The sequence below is a fragment of the Microchirus variegatus genome (assembly GCF_963457635.1).
Source record: "Microchirus variegatus genome assembly, chromosome: 9".
Lineage (NCBI taxonomy): Eukaryota > Metazoa > Chordata > Actinopteri > Pleuronectiformes > Soleidae > Microchirus > Microchirus variegatus.
This window is the reverse complement of record NC_139810.1, coordinates 13,329,158-13,351,037: the sequence shown is the minus strand read 5'-3', so window position 1 is coordinate 13,351,037 and position 21,880 is coordinate 13,329,158. Positions and strand designations below refer to the sequence as shown.

The 21,880-nt window shown below is 37.5% G+C and overlaps 1 protein-coding gene across 1 annotated transcript; it reads left to right on the top strand.

Moving 5' to 3' along the window:
• Window positions 1-2,108: 2,108 nt before the first annotated feature.
• On the top strand, window positions 2,109-21,541 carry ptpn11b (protein tyrosine phosphatase non-receptor type 11b; the record flags this gene model as incomplete). The annotated part of the gene is made up of 16 exons (XM_083895417.1): window positions 2,109-2,131; window positions 2,788-2,910; window positions 9,875-10,069; window positions 12,858-13,050; window positions 13,235-13,354; window positions 13,467-13,580; window positions 14,440-14,536; window positions 14,742-14,821; window positions 15,124-15,279; window positions 15,854-15,985; window positions 16,685-16,839; window positions 17,699-17,766; window positions 17,869-18,020; window positions 19,217-19,317; window positions 19,987-20,110; window positions 21,424-21,541. The coding sequence occupies 15 exons, from the start codon at window positions 2,109-2,111 to the stop codon at window positions 20,072-20,074; spliced, it is 1,797 nt and encodes a 598-aa protein (XP_083751543.1). The 3' UTR covers window positions 20,075-20,110; window positions 21,424-21,541.
• Between the last annotated feature and the right edge of the window lie 339 nt (window positions 21,542-21,880).

Sequence of the window (21,880 nt, the reverse complement as noted above, 5' to 3'; positions counted from 1 at the left end):
AGGTTATTTTGGTATTTGTGTAATTTGGAGACAATTTGTTACCTTAATGTGATAATCTGCAGCTGTTCATAGTACTCTTAAATATTTGATATAACTACCTATAATATTTGATCTTGTAGTAAGTAATTTGTCATGAGTCTTCTTAATGTATTATTTTCTTTTTTCAAAAGTTGGAAAGTGTATGTTCTTGTTCTGTCACATGAAATAGTTTTTTTTTATAGAATAGACCTCATCCAAGTTGACTAAAGTAGATTTGTCAACACTGACAACTCTGCACTGTAGCCAAGTTTCTTCATCACTGATTCAGAATAGCACAAGTACTGTACTTGGCAGCTACAAGCTGTCATAAATCAAGAGAAGTAAAAGCGCTTGTGTGATTTTTAATGATGAAAGATTTACCATACAAAATGTTTAGACTACAATTGCATGTCTTTTTCAGTAAAAGAAAAAGCATTATTTGAATTTTCTGTATATCTACACAATATTAAATAATTATAATTATTTAAAGAGCTATGTGCAATAAAATATTTCTTGTAATAAGTAATTACTCTAGATCAAACTGATCTAGTTTTGTGCATTAGCTGCAGTAATGGTGGTTATACCACTTATAGACAATAGAGGTTCCACTGTATATTGCTATATTCTATAGTGTGCCGTTTCTTTTGTGAATAACACCCCCCCCCCTTCCTTGCTTTGACACACAAACGGGGCTCTGGGTAGCTAATGATGCACTGGATTAACCAGTGATGGCAAACAGTAGTTGCAGAGGTTTAACCCACTGAACCCTGTTTAAACATGAGCTGTAAATCCACACAGCTGACACACAGCCATTCAATGGGACATTCCTGCTCTGCCTACTCTTCAAGACTAATATAGTCTGTCAGACATTAAACACAGTTGTTAGGTTACGCAACACGAGCAGGCCACTGTGTGCCACTGTGCAGATGTACACGGCTTATGTCTTCTGAATAATATCTAATGTATAGGGTTTTTGGCAAGTCACACTGCAAACACTCTGGTAAGGGTGCACAACCCAGATAATCTGTAGAAGTGAAATGTATAAATATTTTCCTAGAGTGTTTAGCAACAGAGGAACTAACATGTAATTATTAGCATTGGCTTTGCACTGCTGTAAACTTGAGCATCAAATCTGTGAGGCCCTTTGTTTGGTATACTTTACATTTTCGATAACGATTAAAAGTGGAACAAGTCATAGCATTCCATTTTTATCTCTCATCTATCAAACTTCAAGCAACTGGTGCTGTCGCTGTTGTTATTTCACAATCTGAAACCAAACACTGATCAGCAAAGCCCTAAAAAGTGGGAATACCTCTGTACCTACACTCAAATGACATGAAACCAACAGTTATCATCGTATGTGCCAGTAAAATCCAGGGTTCTGATCTAATCTGATTCTACAGCTGTAACATATATCTATCATCTTGATCTTTACAGTGTCCTAACCCATTTGTCTCCAGTTTTGATCCTTATCATTGTCTATACAAAATTAAAAACTAACTGGACAAGGAAGTCATAATAGGAAGCAATATAATGGACAAATCGGTACATAGAAACAATAAAATTGTTATGTAAGAGGAAGAGGAAGATTTTTTATTGATAATTGTTGTTAATACTTTTTTGAGAATGGTGGGATTAAATAAGTCGTACTTCTTCCCACCCCTTAAATCATTTTGTTGTTTTCCCTTAATAAACTCGTGGCACAGGTACAGTATGCACAGGATTAGTTGTCCAACAGATCATTCAGCTCCCTAACAAGCATCTGATATTACACCATGAGATTGGTTCACTGACACTCCTTATTGACATGTCAGGCCTTAATGATGCATTTATTTCACTCAGTCATGTATGTTGAATTATGTCTATTATGTTTCATGACTGTTAAAGTATTTCATGTTTTTATGCTCTCAGTTCATGACGCATTTCCTTTTGGGACAGTAAAGGTTTTGTTCATTCTTTCATTCATCTCAGTGACTAGTTTGTTCATTTGAAGTATTTTTTTAAAGTCCCAGGTCTAGCCAACTACTCTAATTGAACCCCGTCCTTCTTTTGGGCTGGTACTTCAATCAACAACATTAAGGCCATGGGCGATGGTGCTGATGGTGTTTCCAATGTACTGCACTGGAGTAGAGAGCCAGAACAATAGAAAGGGTGTCCCTGTCTACATATTTGTGGCTGCATGAATTCATTTGTGTTGTGTTGTGTATAAGATATGTCAAAATACTGAACATAAATATCTTTGTTTCATCTATATAGGCACATAAGCTGGTGTGTTATGGGATAAAGATAGAATAGATTCTTCAAACCTGGACACATAGTAGTAGTAGTAGTATTTTAATTGTCATTTCACCCATATTCGCAGTACACAGTGAAGTGAAACACAAATTCACTGTGACAAAGGTGCAACATAAAACACAGTGCAAACTATGTGTCATGGGCATAATTTAAAAAGAGCAATACAAAGTGCAGACACAAACGCAGTAACAATACTGACAACAACACAGTAGTCAGACATTCAACAATACAAAAAGAAGTAACGACAACTATCACTGCAGCATTTAAATAATAATAATGATACTGAATGTGTTTGTTTGTTTTATTTCTGTTAACATCTTCGGGGACAGCAGATGGAAAATATTCTGCCGTGTTTATATTCTTGAAATCTTCATTAACATGCACTGTCCCTTCCAATACAATAGACCCCAGTTGTATTATGATGGATGTGCACAAACCTGGTTTCAATGGGGTTTTTTTGCCCTTGTTTTTCAGGTGGTTCCACCCCAACATTACCGGATTCGAGGCAGAACAGCTTCTGTTAACCCGGGGAGCCCACGGCAGTTTCTTGGCCCGGCCTAGCAAGAGCAATCCAGGGGACTTTACCCTTTCTGTCAGGTAATACCTGATTGACAATTCCTCCGTTCTTCGCCATGTAGTTTGCATCGTTCACTATCAGCATCACTGTATGTGTAGTGCATACAGATTAAAATGTGAAAGAGAAGTTTTTGCGTGTCAGAGTGCACAGCTGTAGGTGAAAAAGGTCTTGGTGTCTGCATGGACAGTGATAACTTAGCTGATGTGTGAAAATGAGGCAAACATCTTTGCAAATAACACTTTTCATGAATCTGCAATGCAGCAAAAGATCAAAACTAAGTTATGATGGTTTTGATTCATTGTCAAATTGGTCTCGGTAGTTAAACTGCTGTATATAATACTGCATTTGCCTAAATGCCTGTCAGACCAAAACTTACGAGAGTGCAAATGATAATCTGTGGATTTTGTTTGTTTGGAATCCTAGAATGGTGAATGACCTCTTTCTGGAGTAGGTTAGGTGTTAAGTGTGTATTAAGCAAGACAAATGTATATTCTGACGTTGACACCCTCGGGAAAATGTGTTACTAGCTATCTTGCCAAATGTGTTTAAAAACAACAACATTTTTAAAAAAAAGGTGTCAAACAAGCTGTTTAACAAACATGTAGAGAAGTGACAGTTTGACAATTTTGGTCCGAGCTGTACACGGAGAGCTGGTTTAGCTGCAGTCCTGCCATCACTTGCTCGCTTCTCTATCAGTGGTACCTACAGACTCAAGGCACGAGAGTCTGCTCCTCTTTTTGTAATTCTTCTCCACTTCATCTCATCAGGTGACAGAGCTTTTCACTGCGTTTTTGATGATAAGACACATTTGCAGGACAAATACATCTCAGCAAGCAAGCTAACCAAATGCAATAGTGTATGGGCAGGTGCAGTTATTCAAGAGTAAATGGTGAATTGTTATTATTCTTCACTCTCTCTATATATACACTACTCACAAAAAGTTAGATTATTTGACCCCTATGAAAAGTTCATGCTACAGTGATGTTCTACCATGAAAGCAGGGCATTTAAGTAGAAGGATGCAATGGTAATTTCTTAATCTCAAACAAGAGCTAACAACAGTGGTGGCAATACTACAACAACACATCTCCATGTCTCAATAACTTGATCAGTTTTAAAGTGTTGTCTTGGTCTCATGATGTCAAAATGTGAACATCACGATGAAGAGGACTGTTTGAATACAAATTGTCATTGAACCAGAACTTTTATTGGTTCGATAACTACTGAACTACTACACCACACAGTTGTGATTTTTGCAGTTAATCATTTCAAGTACTGAAACATTGAACAATTGGACATGTGCATGTGCTTAGAGAAGGTTAATTTAATTTCACCTGTAAAGGTAATATTGCATTGTAGATGCATTCTGAAATTTATTCCAAAAGCCAAACTTTTTGTGCATAGTGTATATTCTTTACTCGACATTTGTAATGTTTTTCACTTGTCCTCAGCCACTATTTTATAACATATCACGTGTAAAAGGAGTGCTTTACATGCACTTTAAGTCTGACATTTCAGTACTTGATGATTTTATCGCGTCTGCTTGTCTCTGTGACATTTAGCAGGAGTTTGGTGTCAGTTGTTTCTGCAAGTATTTGTCAAGATTCAGATTAATGTGGTCATCAGGATGAGGCTGAGCTGAACAAGCCCAACTGACTGTAACCCATTTGTCAGTCAATAAAAATTAAACAAATATTTATCTTAATCTCTTGCATTAGGAGCACTGGTATGTTACAGAGAAAGTGCAGTTTCTGAGAAGTAGGATGTAGCACAATATGCAGGAAGCACACAGGAGAAGAGGGGGTTACAAGAGTGGCTCTTCCTTGGCAACACAAGCTTTTTAGAGATCCACCACCATCTCTAAAAAGCAGTGCCTTGAAGAATGGAAAACTGCATTTGTTACTCTGTGACTAGCCTGCATGGTGACATGGGTAGGGACAGTGTATGTATGTGTGTGTCTGTGTGTTAGGAAGTGAGCAATATAAAGAGGGAATGAAGCTGAAACGGAGAGACAAGCGTAAAGGAAATGGTAGTTAAACAGTCAGTAGCTCTGAAATTACATTAAAGACTGAGTGATTTGTCAAGGCTTCTACCTTCACTTTCACTGGTTTGTGTATGTATGTGTGTGTGCATGTGTGTGCATATGTGTATGTGTGTGTGTGTGGTAGTGTCTGTCTGCATCTCAAAAGGTTGATGGGTTAAGTTATAACTGTGGTTTGTGGTCTTGACAGGTTTAAACATTTACGTGCGCTGTAGCACACACAGATCTAACACAAAGGTCAAGTGGTCAGTGTGGCGCGTCATTTTGAACTGAGGGGGGAGGAAAATGTTTAAATATTTTTTTTTACTAGTTTAATAGTAGACAGACGTCATGACATAAATGTGGAAACACCTCCAGCTCTCATACAGCTATTATGTAAAACATGTTAAACACTAATAAGATGTGCAGAGAGAATCACTGACAGGCCTTTCCCAATTGTGTTTAGCACCAAATAAAGTCTGTGAAATGTGGAAAGTATTGGAACACACTGGGGATAATTGGCAGATCTATAGAAGCTATTCTTAGCTTGGATATCATTGTATCTAACACATTTTCCATTTCTCTTCTTTCTCTCTCTCTCTCTCTCTCTCTCTCTCTCTCTCTCTCTCTCTCTCTCTCTCTCTCTCTCTCTCTCTCTCTCTCTCTCTCTCTCTCACACACACACACACACACTTTGTGTCTTATCAGAGCAGAGGAGAGCCTAATTAGCTCATCATTAGCCAGGTTTCATCTTACCAAGGCCATTAGTAGTGGGACTGTCACTGTGAATGTTCAGATTTAATGGACACAGAGGGAATCATTTACCCCCCCTTCTGTCTTATCTTCCTCTATGTCTGTCCACTTCTTATCTCCACCGCCTCCACTCTCTTCTGGTCCACGCTGTGTACAGAAGCTGACAAAAGCTGACGTGTTGAGATGCTAATGAGCGCTTTTTAGAGTGTTAAAAATTGAATCATGACGTAGTTTCGTAAAACCTCAAAGAGGGAAAAGAAAAAGTAGGGCGACCAAAACTTTAGCCTTAATAATTACAATGTTGTATGCAAAAGCATCTGCTTAAGGTTTCTCCATCATTTTGAATGATTTTTACACATCCTAAAGGTGGAATTTTAAGGGCCATTTGATTTATTTTTCCAGGGTATAATACCACAGAGAGCAAATTGATTTTCTCCTCACTCTGTATTATATAAGGGATTACTTGGATATGTGTCCACTCCAGTAAGACCATTTAAGGTTTACAAGGTTTATAAGGAGCAATTTATAAGATTTGTAAGGAGCAATTTAGCATTGTCAGTATAGATGTTAATTATTGTTTTTCTTTTTTTTTGCATATTATTTTCCTGACAGTTTCAGCAGTTTGTGTGGATTGTAAATCATCTAATCTCTCACATCATGAACACTCTAACACAGTTAAAGCAGTACTTTTTTTAGGTTTTAGCTACATCTGCATGTCAGTGAGGACAAAGAGAAAACAACAGCAACTGTATAACATGCATCATATTTGTTGCTGTTTTTCCTATATATCCATATTACCCACGATGCACTTCTGTTAAACATGTTTGTTGCCTTTTTTAATGCAAAACAAATGTTGTTTGTCCATAATACTGACATTAGTCTAATGAAACTTCTTCTGTGTACTCTCTCATAATTTATTGCTTTTGTTAGTTTATTTTCCTCAAGGCTCACTCGTTTCCATGTCTAATATTTTCAAATACTTGCACACTGAAGAAAATAGATTATTGTAGACAGCTGTATTATGTTATTGTTTTATATTAAATTATAATATATTATTATATTATATTGCGAGACTGCTAGTATACAAAGCCTGAGGCAACGACTGAGCTTTATGCCAGGCAGCATTTTTCCACCTGTATGTAACGGTAACATGTTTCCACTCTCGCATAACACTTGAACTAAGCATAAGCAGTGTGTATGTGAGAGAGCGGAGGTGGAAATCTGTATTTGGGACAGTGAAACTGCATTATAGACAATGTTGTTTCTTAATCAGAGACATAGTTGGTAAAGTAGAATGTGAAGAGGTTCGAGGTGCGATGTTTTCCTCTGCATAGATTCTATAAATTACTTTTTAGTTAATTGGTAAACCTTAATTGAGAATATTTTTGTCTTTACTATTTGTTTCATCATAAACACCTATAATAGAGAATGTATAGACAGTTAAAAAAAATCTTTTTAGGTGATGATTACTTTGATTTATGCTGGTTTCTCACACTGCCTCTCAGAGCAAGCTCTTGAGGCACAGAACACCGTCTTCTGACAATTTTCTCTTTTTAATATTCAGGTTAAAAAACAGTTTCGCAGTTTGTTCAGATGCAAAGTGAAACTTTATCTGCCTTAATTTGATAAGTGGACTGGGAGCTGTGAAAGCGATTTCTCAGTGGTATCACGCTGTATTGAGCGATAATATTGCTTGGAATGACTTTAGGGTAAAACAAGCACTATATAAGGATATGCATTTTCAAGAAATATATTTCCTAGTTGTCCATGTTTGTACACTGTATGAGACAATGTTGTCATACTGCTCTACATTTTATTTACAGAAAAATACAGTTTTACAGGATTCACTGCTCAGGCTTGCACGTTGAACAATAGCCTCATAATCCGGCTCATAGATGTGATCTGTTTGCTGTTTGTGAGCTGCAGCAGAATAACAATGCTGTGCTCTGATGGAGAAGAGCTTGGATGGATTGTGACAACATGTACATTTTTGCCTCCGTTCACTTGGTCCTGTCAATGCAAAGCAGTTCATAGATAAAACAAGGACAACATGATCTTGCTTATCTCTGCATTTGTTTCTCCTGTAAAGCAGAATCACAGCATGAGGACTGACTTGAATTTGATTTACAAACTTGTATAAACTGTAGTATACCCCGGTTCTCTTCCTGTCATGTAGACGTTTTCATTTATTCACAGTTTAATTTGTAGTGAAACCAAAGTTTTTTTTTTTTTTTCTTTGGGTAAAGATGTAATTATCCTGGTTTTTGTGCTAATGCTGTGAAACAAAACAGCTAAACAGATTAATCCCATTTGTCATCAGGTAATCCAACTAATGAGTAGAATTTTAGATTGATGAAGCATTTGCTGGCAGATAAATATTAATTTGAAGCAGAAATAATCAAAAAGTCTGTTTGAACATAACTTTATTTAGTAAGGAGGAACACCCTTGGACTCTTCACAGATTTCCATTACTACATGTTATGCTGTATCCTCACCTGCTAAGATATAGATGATTTTAAATTGCAAAACTTTCCATGTGAGTTTTTGGTTCATAGCAACTTATTCATAAAGTGAAATTTTTCCAGCTATTGATGCAGATTACATTTCTGTTCATCTTTGAAGTTTGAATGTAGTGTCATTAACAGGATTAAACGCTGTCTGAATATCGGAAAGTTTTGTCATATTTGCATATGCAAATATATGCATGATTGTTTGTTGTAGAAAATAGAGCACTTGCATTGGATGTGGAGCAGTTTTATTCCACATTAAGCCAAAAACAAGGCTCTATTGGTCAGTGGGATAATCAACAACACGATCAAGGCTTTTTGTCTGTTTGTTTTTTTGCAATAAATAATGGTCATTGCAAAAAAAAAAGTATGTATTGTATGTATGTATATGCCATGTATTGGATTAAACAATAGTGAGCTAAAGCTGAGCAGACATGATGCTGGAGTTTCCTCTCTATATTCCTACTTGAAGGAAGTCTGCCTTACATAAAGTTAATCAATGTCTGGGAGAAGGAGAGTGAGGAAGTGAATGAAAATGTAATATTTAATGGTGTTCAACACCGAGACAAGAGAGGCTTTGGCCTGAGAGATGAGGAAGGGCCTTTAAAATGGCCTCAGAGCTGCTGTACCTTGCCAACAGCCACTAATAGAGCCATAAAGCAATTACCAGGAAATACGGAGCGGGAGTGAGAGAGGGAGAGATGTGGACTACGGGGCAGATGAATACAAAGACTAGTGCAGATGATTTTACAGTTTGAGTATGATTGATAGAAAAGCAAGTAAAAGGGGAATGTAACATTTTTCAAATAAAAAACATGATGGGTTGAAACAGGATTTGTGACATTTGATATGACCATTAGCTCATAATCACTGAAAGGGAGAGAGGCGTCTGTTTTATCTCAGTCTGGAGATCAGATACTGATAACCTGGCTAGTTCCCCTTTGGTCCCTGAAACAGTTATGTGTCCGTGTGCCATTACATCTAATATGTTTACACATTGTGTTTTGTTCATCTGTGCACAGGAAACATGTTTAGTACAAATGGAAAAGTGAATTCACATAGAGAAAAAAACATTTACTAATCAAGCTGTTGAACCTCATTGTTCTTCACTTGCTTCTGATAGATAGCTTATAGAGCAGAATGTCATGATGTGTGTAGTTGCATTTGCGTGCACCTATTCAAACCAGCCAGACAACTTTGAATATGTAAAGTGGTAGCAAATGTTTTTTCTCTTATCGGTATTTGATTTTTTTTTCTTCCCACCGCTGCTCTGCAATCTTCAAAATTTTATTCTGATACAGGTGGAACGGGTCAAAGTTGCACTTTATCATATTTGCAGCTTTGCATAACAGATTAAATGGTGCAAAGATGTTAATGTGTTACAGATATTATGGACACAATAGTTGTGACCATAATAGAAACAGGGTCCCAGATATCCCTGTAGACATTTTTATCAATTGTTTACTTTTAATGATCTGTTATAAAGTTTGTTGACTTATGTGTACACTATGCTTTCTTCCTGAGACCTAAAATATATGAAGCAGATTGCCTTTTTTTTAAAATTCAGATTTTGTTTGTGGGAGCATAAACTGTTTTTGTCTGTTTGAGCAAAAACCTAGAAAAATACACTGCCTTGTTGGGGTGAGTCCACCACTGTTTACATGCATGGTAACAAACAGAGAGTTCTGTGGTTTTTCCTACACAGGCGTAACGATGAGGTGACCCACATTAAAATCCAGAACTCTGGCGACTACTATGACCTGTATGGAGGCGAGAAGTTTGCCACACTGGCCGAGCTGGTGCAGTATTACACAGAACAACAGGATCTCCTGCGTGAAAGGAACGGTCATGTCATCGAGCTCAAGTACCCTCTAAACTGCAAGGACCCTACCTCAGAGAGGTGCTGACAATCTCACACACTAATGCGCACACAAGCCAATATGCTCACATTTGCATACGCCTAAACACAACATGGATAAATCCAGGCCAGACAGACACAAATAAAACATACTGAAGGTCAGTTCATAATGTCACTGTTTTCTTGAATTCATTAAAACTGTACGTATGCTTCTCCCTGACCACAGACAGTTATTTTTATTCCTATAGCTTCAGGGATGTGATGATGTAGAACTTGCAGTTTCCATGAAAACCAGCTCAACAATCTGAGAATAATTCTAAGTCTACCTCCTGGTATAGTTACAAAATCCTTTTACAGCTGTTTGTGAGGCATTTTCAACCATTATGTTAATATCATGCAACTCAATACTTTTAAATTAATATTTTTATGTGACATTTTTTGCAGAAATTATTTTGCATATGTATGACACATCCCCATCCTACTGTCTCTACAGGGCCATTATTGTTAAGATGTGTATTGCAACATTACAGTGATCATACATTTTATTATCACTGTAATGTTGCAATACACATCTTAACAAACTCAAATAATGAATAATATGTTATGATTAATGAAAGAATTAGTGAGACCAGAGTCTCTGTTTCATGTAATCACAGTACAAAATAAGAGAATTTATATTTCCCTGTACAGTTAGGTTTTGTCTTAAGGCCTGTTTTTATTCACACTTTACATAATATTTGAAGGCTTACAGGACTGATGCATATTGTATATTGTCAATACACAAGACACCGTACTGATTATTACATGACATTATGAATGCCAACTACCACTAACCAGCCACCCAATTATGAGTGTGCAAGCATTAGCACTAAACTACTGCAAAGTACCTATGTAAACAACTGTTAACACATCCAGATAAACATGTTGTTATGTATTATTCCTTCCGTACAAATCAACAACCATGTGGAGCACTTGACACAGTGATATAACCATTCCATTATTTTATTCTCCCCACATGCCTCCATTCAAAACAACAAGTTTTGTCTATGAAACACCTCAAGCTCCCCATGTTTTACTTAACAGTTAGACAGTTGGCTGTGATGAGCAACATGATGTTAACTTTTAATGTGGTGTTTCCAAACAAAGCATGTTAAAAAAGTAACACCCGCTTTTATTTGTATTATTTGTGAACCATGTGTATGTCACAGTATGAAGATTAAAAACAACAATTTCATTATCAGACAGTTAATACCTGTTATAACATTAAACTAAACCTAGATCTATAGAAACACAACAGAAATCCACACTTTTAAAATGATCATCGATACATTTTTGATTGCAATGCTGGAAGAATTTGACATACGGTAATCTCTTTCACATATATTTTGAAAAATGTTCAATTGTGCTATGGTATAGTCACACTATTTCCACTAAATGATATAGGCATATATAAAGGGAAGTGGACAAATTATTAATCTGCACTGAATGTTTGTATCCCCATGTTCACATGAAAACAAAAATATATGTACAGTATGTGCGTTATTGATCCTAGTCTCGTGCGAGCTGTGATTCCAGGTTTGGATGGACATCAGAGGATTTTCATATTTCAAAGTGGGCCCTGGTACTCAAGTTTGGGAAAGGCTGGCATACACAAGCAGATTTATTTATATAAAAAAAATAAAAAAATTATGCAACAAAACTTGCTCTGATGTGTTAACACATACTATATGTAGAGGACACTTTATTCTGTGCACACACATGACACACCCACACATTCACTTTAAGTGCACTTCACATTAACATGCATACATTGTGGCATATTCCTTTGTGCATCTTAAAAAAAAGTAGGTGGGTGGCACTGCTGTTTTTGTTTATGCTCACTAGTTGCTCAACTGCTACACATCCTTATAAACACAGGTTGGACGCAGATAAACACGTCATCACACCTACACAACTCATTCGAAATGTGAGACTAACAGCTGGTGTGTTGTCCTGGAATCTGTCTGCACTCACTCACACAGGAAGTATTTTGGAAACCTATATTCATTTGCAGTGAAAAAGACAGAAATCAACTCACTTTTCAGCTGCGTTTCTCATGCTGAAAGTGTTGGACTGTAAACAGTCACTTCTACACATCTGTACATTGCAGATCGTGTGTATCTCAGTCAGTTTCTGTTTAGGTCTAAAAACAACTTGTGATCTATGGCTGTGGTTTATGTGGTTTTTCCATTCTACATACATCTGTTGTCAGAGCCTCCTCCTACACACTCTTGCTCACCACACAGGAAAAAAAATATGCAGGCATAGAGGTTTTCATTTGTGAGGATTCAGCAATGCAAAAGAGACTTTTATTCATGAGTACGTCTTTCTCACAATGCACATACAGATAGACATTATGTTAACCTATCACCCTCCAATCGAAAACTTTTCCCCTTGAGGCAGAAAGCATAATTCTTATCCTCCCACTCATTTGGCCAAGTTTCTGCCTCAGTTCCTCTCACTTGCCCTGATAATTCATCTACCTTAAACCACATCTAGCCTGAGGCTGAACTTCTCCATCCCCACCGGAGTTTGAGAAGCAGATGGTGTACGCAGCCAGTCTGAAATAATGGACATTGATATTTTCTGTGTTTTTCAACAAGTCCTGTCAGTTGCATTTTTTGTTTTTTTCTTGCCCCTTAAGTACTGTGGCTTAACCTTAGTAGTCACAGTAGATTATTATGTAGTTAATATGAAGACTCAAATTCCCTCTGAGAAAAAGTTGTAAAAAAATTTCTGGATTATTGTTATTCAATGATTTATTCATCACAGTTTTTTCACTCATTTCCAGGTGGTACCACGGGCACCTCTCTGGGCGAGATGCAGAGAAACTGCTCACAGACAAAGGCAAGGCTGGCAGTTTCCTGGTACGTGAGAGTCAGAGTAAACCAGGCGACTTTGTCCTTTCAGTTCTTACCAATGAAGAGAAACATGAAAATTTGGATCGCAAGACCAAGGTCACACATGTTATGATACGCTACCAGGTGAGCTAACTGATTTCAGACCTTTTGCCATGCACATACATTTAATCAGTTGTATTCAGTTGGATTAGTAAGTTAATAAATAGCCAACGCACATCAGCCCAGTCTACTTCAATGGATTCTTATATGAAGCTAAAACACTTACCTGGACTAAGATACACAGTAGAATTTTGATGTTTGTCTCCAGCAGGACGGCAAATATGATGTGGGTGGAGGAGAGAGGTTTGATACCCTTGCTGACCTGGTGGATCACTACAAGAAGAACCCCATGGTGGAGAAGAGTGGCATTGTAGTGCACCTAAAACAGGTCTTGGGCTGATAATAATAATATAATGATGATAATGTAATAACATATTGTGTAGTTTTTGCTTGTGGTTTTGAATTAAAAATGTTTCTCTGTCCCAACACAACAACGACAGCCATTTAATGCCACAAGGATTAATGCTGCAAACATTGAGAATAGAGTGCGGGAGCTCAACAAAGTAGCAGACAACTCTGAGAAGCCAAAACAAGGATTCTGGGAAGAATTTGAGGTATGTGACTTCAAAACTGCGAACACCAGAAAATTAGTAAAATATTAGTGTTTTTATATTTCTGCTTATACTCTTTGTCAACGTTTTTTAACATTTTTATGAAAGTATGCCTCGGTTAAAAGCTGGATGATTCAAGTCACATGTCAAAGCAATAACTTTTTGATTCATGCTCTTTCCCCAGATGGTGATTTTTTGTCACTGAGAAGTGTTCTATTTATGACAGTTTCATTAACTCTGTTGCAGAACAGATTACCGTTTCATTGCTCAGTGTTTTTACAAGTTTAATTATTGAGTCATCTTAAATGACTGAGGCTCTTTGTCCCCTGGTGTCTTAACTTTTATATGTGTTTCTGGTGAGTTATTTTGTTTCATTTTGTTTCACTCTTTCATTTCTGTCCTTGAAAATTTCAATAACTGGATCAGGATTTACTGACTTTTATTGATGATCATATTTTAAATTAATTTAAATTATTTGACTGGAACTTCCCTGTGTTTGTGTTTTGTCACTCAAAAAAATTGAATTAATTTTAATGGGCAAAGTTATTAACACATTTATCTGGCCTTGTATTTATTGCATTTATGCCATACAACATTTTTAATTATCACAGCAAGAAAACTGTAAACTCGAGATCAGATATGATCCTAGCCATTAATGATGGATTTTTATATCCTGATTTGAATTTGAAGAACTTCTTCCTCAAATGTACCACACTGTAATTAATAACACTTACATTTTTATCTCTATCTGCAGCCACAGACGCAGCGGTCACACTATAGTGGATGTTGTATCATTTGAATCTGCCTGGAGAATGTGTTATTTTTGATCTGTTCTTATTTTCCTCATATCGTTGAATATCAGGTACTTCAGCAACAGGAGTGCAAACTGCTGTATCCCCGGAAAGAAGGCCAGAAGCCAGAAAACAAGAGTAAAAACAGATACAAGAATATCCTCCCCTGTGAGTCGTGCAGCAACCTGCCATTTCCTGTCTCTCCAACTTCCTGTGGAAACTGTGACACAATTAGACAGGCAATGTTGAGGCCACAGCACAGCCTCCAGATTTATGTTTGATAACGCACAGCCCGTCAGTTGGCATGTGAACATTTTGACATGACATTTTTTTGACATTTTGTGTTGCACTAATGCATGTTTGTTATTTTCAGTTGACACAACTCGTGTTGAAATCAGGGAAAGTGATCCAGATGTCCCTGGTTCAGACTACATGAATGCCAACTACATCAGAGTGAGTCTTTTCAGCTTCATACAAGAGCTTTCATCAACATCTATGCTTGATTAATAACACTACGGTACACTGTATTCAGCAAACAATCAAGGCAAGTGAAATTTCAGGGAAAGTTCACCTTGACATAATATTATTTTTAGTCGTTTTGCTTCAAAGGGAAACACATTTATTAAAATATGTCTCATATTTTCTGTTCTTTTTAACCAGCAATAAACATTTTCTTATGAGATACATACTGTAGATATTTGACCTCAAAATATGTTATAACCTTTGTTTATTGTGTAACGTTTTGTGCTGTACAGAGTAAGCCTGAAGAGGGGCGCCATATGGACGAGGGCAAAGTTTTCATCGCCACCCAGGGATGCCTTCAGAACACAGTCAATGACTTCTGGAAAATGGTGTATCAGGAGAACACACATGTAATCGTCATGACCACAAAGGAAGTAGAGAGAGGACGGGTGAGCATTTGGATCAACTGTTGAGCAAATATTCAGCAGTACAGACTGTACAGTACAGTAAAGACTGTAGATTGTAGTGGTTGCTTCTGTATGCCATACATAGATGAAGTATACATTCATCTATGTATTTTTTCAGAGCATTTTTTCATTTGTTTTCTGTAGAATTTGTTCATGTTTTACTGTTCCATTGCTTTGAGCAGATTGCTGGAGTAAGCACACAATACAACAAAACTATGACATTACATGTTTAAAATCCTTGAGAGAACATGTGTCTCAAACAGCTTTAGCTTGTTTCATCAAACATTTTGTTCTGTGTTTTCAAGAAGTCCTTTGCTGACTTTTCACAGAGAAGATGATTGGATATGCATTGTAGATGATGGTGTGTGTTTATGTTGTGGGTGTGGGTGTGTGGGGGGGGGGAGCAGTGAGAGACGGCTGACAAGGATTGAATGACAGTTAAGATGATTTGAAAGCTGCTTGAGATGAGCTGCTTCTTTAGATTGTGTAATGCCCCCCCTCCCTCTCTCACATACTATCTCTCGCTCTCGCTCTCTGTCTGTTTCCTCTGATTTAGAACAAATGTGTTCGTTATTGGCCAGACCTTCACGCCACCAAGGAGTTTGGGAAGGTGTTAGTGAGGAACATGGATGAACGGCCAGCACAAGACTATATCCTGAGGAAGCTGGAGGTGACACGTCTGGACCGGGTAGGAAGAGATGTGTACTCAGTCAGAGCTGACCCACTAACCTGGGGTCAGATTATCTAACACCTCACACACACACACACACACACACACACACACACACACACACACACACACACACACACACAATCCCCTGGCACGTGTTCAAGCTTGCAGGAGGATTGAAAAGGTTTAAAAACATCGATCTGAAAAAAACTATAAGCAGATTCTGAATTTCACACACATTTTTTGCAGTGGGTTTCCTTGCACTAAAGCCTTCAATAAAAGCAACACTTATGTTGTAAATTTACACTAAAAACAATATGCTTTACTCGGGAGAAATTAAAATTGGTGCATAACTTTTGGATATCCAGTCTTGTTGTTGGTAAAGTCTTCTTTCCTGCATCTTCTTCTATTCTTTTCAAAACTCCCTTGTAAAACAACTTGGCACTTTTTTCAATAGACTGTCTCCAAATGATACTAAATGTGTGTAAGTTAAATAATTACAGCTACATTTAAGAAAGTAAATAATAAAAAGTAAAAGACTAAATTGGACATAAACATGGCAATGGATCATGGTTGCCGACTGTAATTCTCCACACTGTTTCCAATTCCTGAATCTCCTGTAACCACTGAGGAACATAATCCACTAGCCTCATTATTCTCAGATGCATATTTGTGTATTACACTGTTTTTTGTTTTTTTGTTGTATCTTCTTGACAGAAGGAGCCTCTGAGGTATATCTGGCACTATCAGTACCTGAGCTGGCCGGACCACGGTGTCCCCAATGAGCCTGGAGGTGTGCTCTGGTTCCTAGAGGAGGTCAATCGCACACAAAGCACCATTCCAGACAGTGGTCCTATTGTCGTCCATTGCAGGTACAATCAGGAGCATAATGGAGGGCAAAAAGTATTGAGATTTTTTTCCACTCACATCGCTATCTTTCCCTCAGTTCAGGAGAGATGGAGACACTTTTTTTAACATTAGAATTCTTAGAGTTGAGACAAAAAAAGTATTTGATGGAGTCTCTGGCTTGGTCAGGTTGATAATAAAGGCTCTGTGATCTGCCAACACAGATCATCAGCACATATCAACAGTTCCTTAAATCCTTGTGTGTGTACACACTTGCGCACACCAAGTGCATAGATGTAGTGAATGCTTTTATTTAACAAAGGAATTTCTATAAAATCTTGCTTCAGGTGCAGCTTTTTAGAGGTTACATTTTTTTTCCCCAAAAGTTATGTCTGCACATTTTTGTTAGACAAAAACCAAAATGAAAGAGGACTCACGTGGTGCCACAAAAATCATCTTCCTGAGCACAACAACATCTACACCAAGAAAAGAAAATAAGAGAAAAAAGAAAAACAAATTATTCTTCACCCCAAACAAAACACAGGGTGGTAGTCACCTCTGAGAGAGTTTTTGAATACAAACTGAACTTTGAACCACATTTTACCTTCACATCTTTCAAAATACCCAGCGACTTATACACAAACAAACTGACTTATTATTTCAGTGATGAGTGAAGGCTGGTGATAAATAAATTTTTTGTGGGCAGAATGATATCGAGTCCTTAGAGTGATCTACTGTGACTGCAGATCTATCACTGTTTCCATGTTTTAAAAACTTGAAAAAACTACATCAATCAGGCATGCACTGAGTAAATACGTTTTTTGCTAGCACAGATGTGTTAAATGTATACATTATTTGACTTTTTCAACTCTGTTTCTCCCACAGCGCAGGCATTGGCAGGACAGGAACCATTATCGTCGTAGACATTCTCATCGATATCATTAATCGCCAAGGTATAGGACAACAGAAATGTGAAATTGACCAAGTGGATGTTTTATATTCCTTCATATGGTTGCACTGTGCCTGTGCTAATGGTCCCAATGTGTGTGTTCTAGGTCTAGATTGTGACATTGACATCCCAAAGACGATCCAGAAGGTACGGCAGCAGAGATCAGGCATGGTGCAAACAGAGGCCCAGTATAAGTTCATCTACATGGCTGTGCAGCAGCACATAGACACAGCTCAGAAGAGACTGGAGGAGGAACAGGTACTCCACTGCTCTCTCATTGAAAATGTCAGTGTGGCTTCAAACGGCGGGATAAAAAAAGAAAACTCTCTGACAAATTAATGAAGTCTTAATAATAGGGATGTCAAGTTAAATGCGATAATAGAAATTCCTTTTATGTTGCATGATTAGAAAATTCTTCTGATGATTGAAAACCAAAGCAGCTGTTTTAAGACACAGTGAAATGGCCTTCAAACTCTTATTTGGGCTGACTGTTTTACAGAACACAGATTCTACTCCTGACCTGAAATGAACAGAGCTGAACAGGATAGAAGCAGAGGTCAAAGTCAAAGAGCTTAACCTTGACCTCTGGGGGTTAAATTATGTTTCAACATCAGACATACTTTTGTCAGAGAGGAATTCTCTTCTCCAATAAAACTAACAACAACAAACACCTATGCATGAGAGGTAGTGTGAGTAATGTGGCGGCGTCCACAGTGTTGAGTTTAGAGAAGTGGCTAAAAGATGCATTCAGGGACCCTCATAACTTTCATCACTTCTGCAAACACACACGCAGTCCAATAACCAAGTGCGTGTTGCTGCTGCCACCTTGTGGTAATAACTCTACCACTAATTTGGAAGTAATTAGGTAATTGAAGAAGTGTTATTGTTACTATGTAATGTTCCATTCAGGTCAGGGTTTCCATCTGTTGTTTGTTAGGCTTGCGTTATGTTGTCAGAATATTTTTTTTTGATCACGCAGTGCTATTGACTAATGTTGTTATTCTGGAGAATATTTGGGACAGTTTTGTATTGATTTGAAATGTAACAATAACAATAACAATATTTTTTAAATATCATAGTACAGCAAGCATATTTGTCCACTCTCATGTTAATAATATATATATATATATTTTTTTTTTTAAGAAGATTGAAAAATATCTATATGAGGTACAAACATTAATGAATAAATATTTTAATCAATTAAAAGCTCTGGTTTGACCTCAGAAACAGTAGCCAGTAACCTTCAGTGTCTTAAAACAGCTAGAGCAGTGAGGCAATCAACAGTACAGCAACCATCGCACCAAGTTTCCATAGTGCTGCTCTGCTGTATGTGAACACCATCTGGCACCGTTTAAAGTTTAATTCAGGCCTTGACATGGCGCATTGTGCGAGAACTCCATGAAGGATCTCTGCTTTTAAACTCAACCTGACTGATTTATGTGCACACTTTGCAGCGGAATAAGATGAAGGAAAGGGAATATTCCAATATCAAATATCCCCAGATGACCAACTCGCGATCCAAACCCAGCATTGCATCCTCACGCTCTTCTTCTGTGTAAGTACAACACGTACTGTGGGCAAGGTGAAGTAATCATTAATCTGATATATAAACACAAAATCACAGAACCGTGGCAGACATGAGGTTAGTGCAGGGCATCTGTCGACTTTTAAAAGACCTTAAAGCTATGAGGTTGTGATTATAAAAGTCTTGAACATTGTTCTGTAGTATTGTATGCGATTGCAGGATATTAGGAATTGTTAGTACTGTGTATAAATGTAAAGCAGATCTGATGCATCAGTGGTTTGTGTCAGACCTACAGCAAACACTGTGAGTGCTGATAATGAACATGTATTGTGTTATTGGAAGAAAGCTTGTTGTTTCATCATGGGCAATACTACTTTAACAAAAGACAAACTAAATAAGACAAATAAAATAAATAAATCAATTTGTACTGATTCATCCTTTAATCCACTTTCTGTTGCTCACCTAGATCCAGGGTGCATTCATTTTATCAATGATATCAGTACAAATTATTTTTAAACACTGCTTGGTCACTGATATAAGACAATAATCCTTTCTGATTCGCCATCAAAATGTTATTCTTTTACTAGTCTGATCATGAAAGTGGTATTAAATTACATTTTAGGCTTAAAGTTAAACTTGGTGAGTCTCCCTGATGAAGTCATGATGTTTTGTCACTAATTATTTTCTGTGTTGTCGTAGGTTGACAAACGACGATTCGTCGAGTGTATACGAGAACATACACTTTAAAAGCCCGCAGGCGTCTTTTAGCAGTAACTCCAGGAGGTAAAACCATCATGAGCGCCACGTTTCTGTTTGCCTCTTAGTAAGTACTTCAATTGTTTTAATTTCTCTCTCTGCTCTGTGTGAATACAAACCACCCTCTCTGATTTAAAAGCAGCATCTGATATTGGCAGATATATTTGTGAATGTACTGTAGGTGAACAAAAGAAGTCAGATTTTCAATGATAACTCTGCTAAATAATCATTATTTCTTAGAAAGAGAAAAACATGTTATAGTACCACATATTGTGCAGGTGTTGGTTATTTTGTACCTTGGTCGAAATCCAATTTGACACTGTTGGTAAATGTTCTGCCTTGGTGGAGATTATCTCTCTGGGTGCTTTCTCCATATATATTTTTCTTTTCTTTTTTTTAATGAGCAGTACTTTATTTGCAGAGTTTGGTATTACACATCAGAACCCATTGGGATTAAATGTGCAGCTTCTGAAAAATATGAGCCATAATTTAGCTCTAAACTTGAGGTTTTTATGGTCGTATCATAGTAACTGAATCTGCCGCTAAATCAGTTCTCACTGTGCTGTTGAAACTTCTCTACTGTTAGAGAGAACAGTTCAGTTTCTTCTACTAAATCCAATTAATTTTGCTCATGAACGTACAAGAGTACAGTTCTCTTATTTTCAAGGTTTGAATTACAGGGTTGCCAGGAGTATCTGCGCTTCCTTAAAAGAAAACCTGGCCTCCCCCTTAAGCATCAAAAGATTTAATTTAGGTTCCATTTATGAAACTCCGCTTCTTACATTCTCTTTCATTTCTTGCTCACAGTGATTAATAGAACAGACAAGAGATTTCTTAGCTCCAGTTTAAGTTTTATGCCTCTGTGCAGACGACCATTGTTGTTATGATTTGTTTCCGTCAGACTAAAGAATGAACGGTTTAAATTCTTGATATCACAGATGAAGGTTGCTGTGCTTCCAGAAAGCACATTTTTGGAACAATGATGATCTTCAGTCATCACTTACATATCAGTAAATTGTCTGCTTGGTATTCAAGTGTGACTCGGTAATTCTCAATGTACACTTGAATAAATAAGGATTTAATGTTTCAGTATAATTGTTGTGTATTTTGAAATTTGCACATTCATCTTCACACATTATCGTCTTCAGAATCAGGCTGTCAAACGCCCTGCTCAATGAATCATTGGTCAAAGTTCCTTTTCCCTGTTTTAAACATGCACTGATATTATAAATGTAAGTGAATTTCTGAAAATTATTTTCAGTCACTGAACAACAGAAGAATAGAGAACACACGGACAAACTCTTAACATACTATGTGTCCACATGATGAACTACATCAGGCTCTATTGTCCAATTCAACCTGTCTGCATCTTTGCTTCAGTTTCAGTGAAAGTGCTGCATCGTCATCACCTGAAAATCTCTTGGAGGGGGGAGGAGCCGTGTGGGGAGTGGTGCTCTGACCGCACCTCACCACAGCGGATGGCGTGAAGATGGCAAGCTCACTCCTGCTCAGCTGATCCTCTCTGTCTGGAGTAAAACTTCTACCTCCATGGAGACGAGGACTCTGCAGCATAGTGTCTGCGCTCAGGGCCTCTGTCCCCCCAACTTTCTCTCCACTGTGCCCCAGCCCCCCCCTCTCTCTGCCTCTCTTTTAAACCAGTGAAAGTGCCTTCTCACAGAACGTGTCTGTAATCTGCCCTTCCAAAACCTGCTGTTGCACTGTTACTATTTTTCAATCCCTGGAATCCCAAGATGACTTATGAAATGAAAAACGTATGACTTATCTTTGGGCTGGCAAATATTGAACACAGATTCTACTCCTGACCTGAAATGAACAG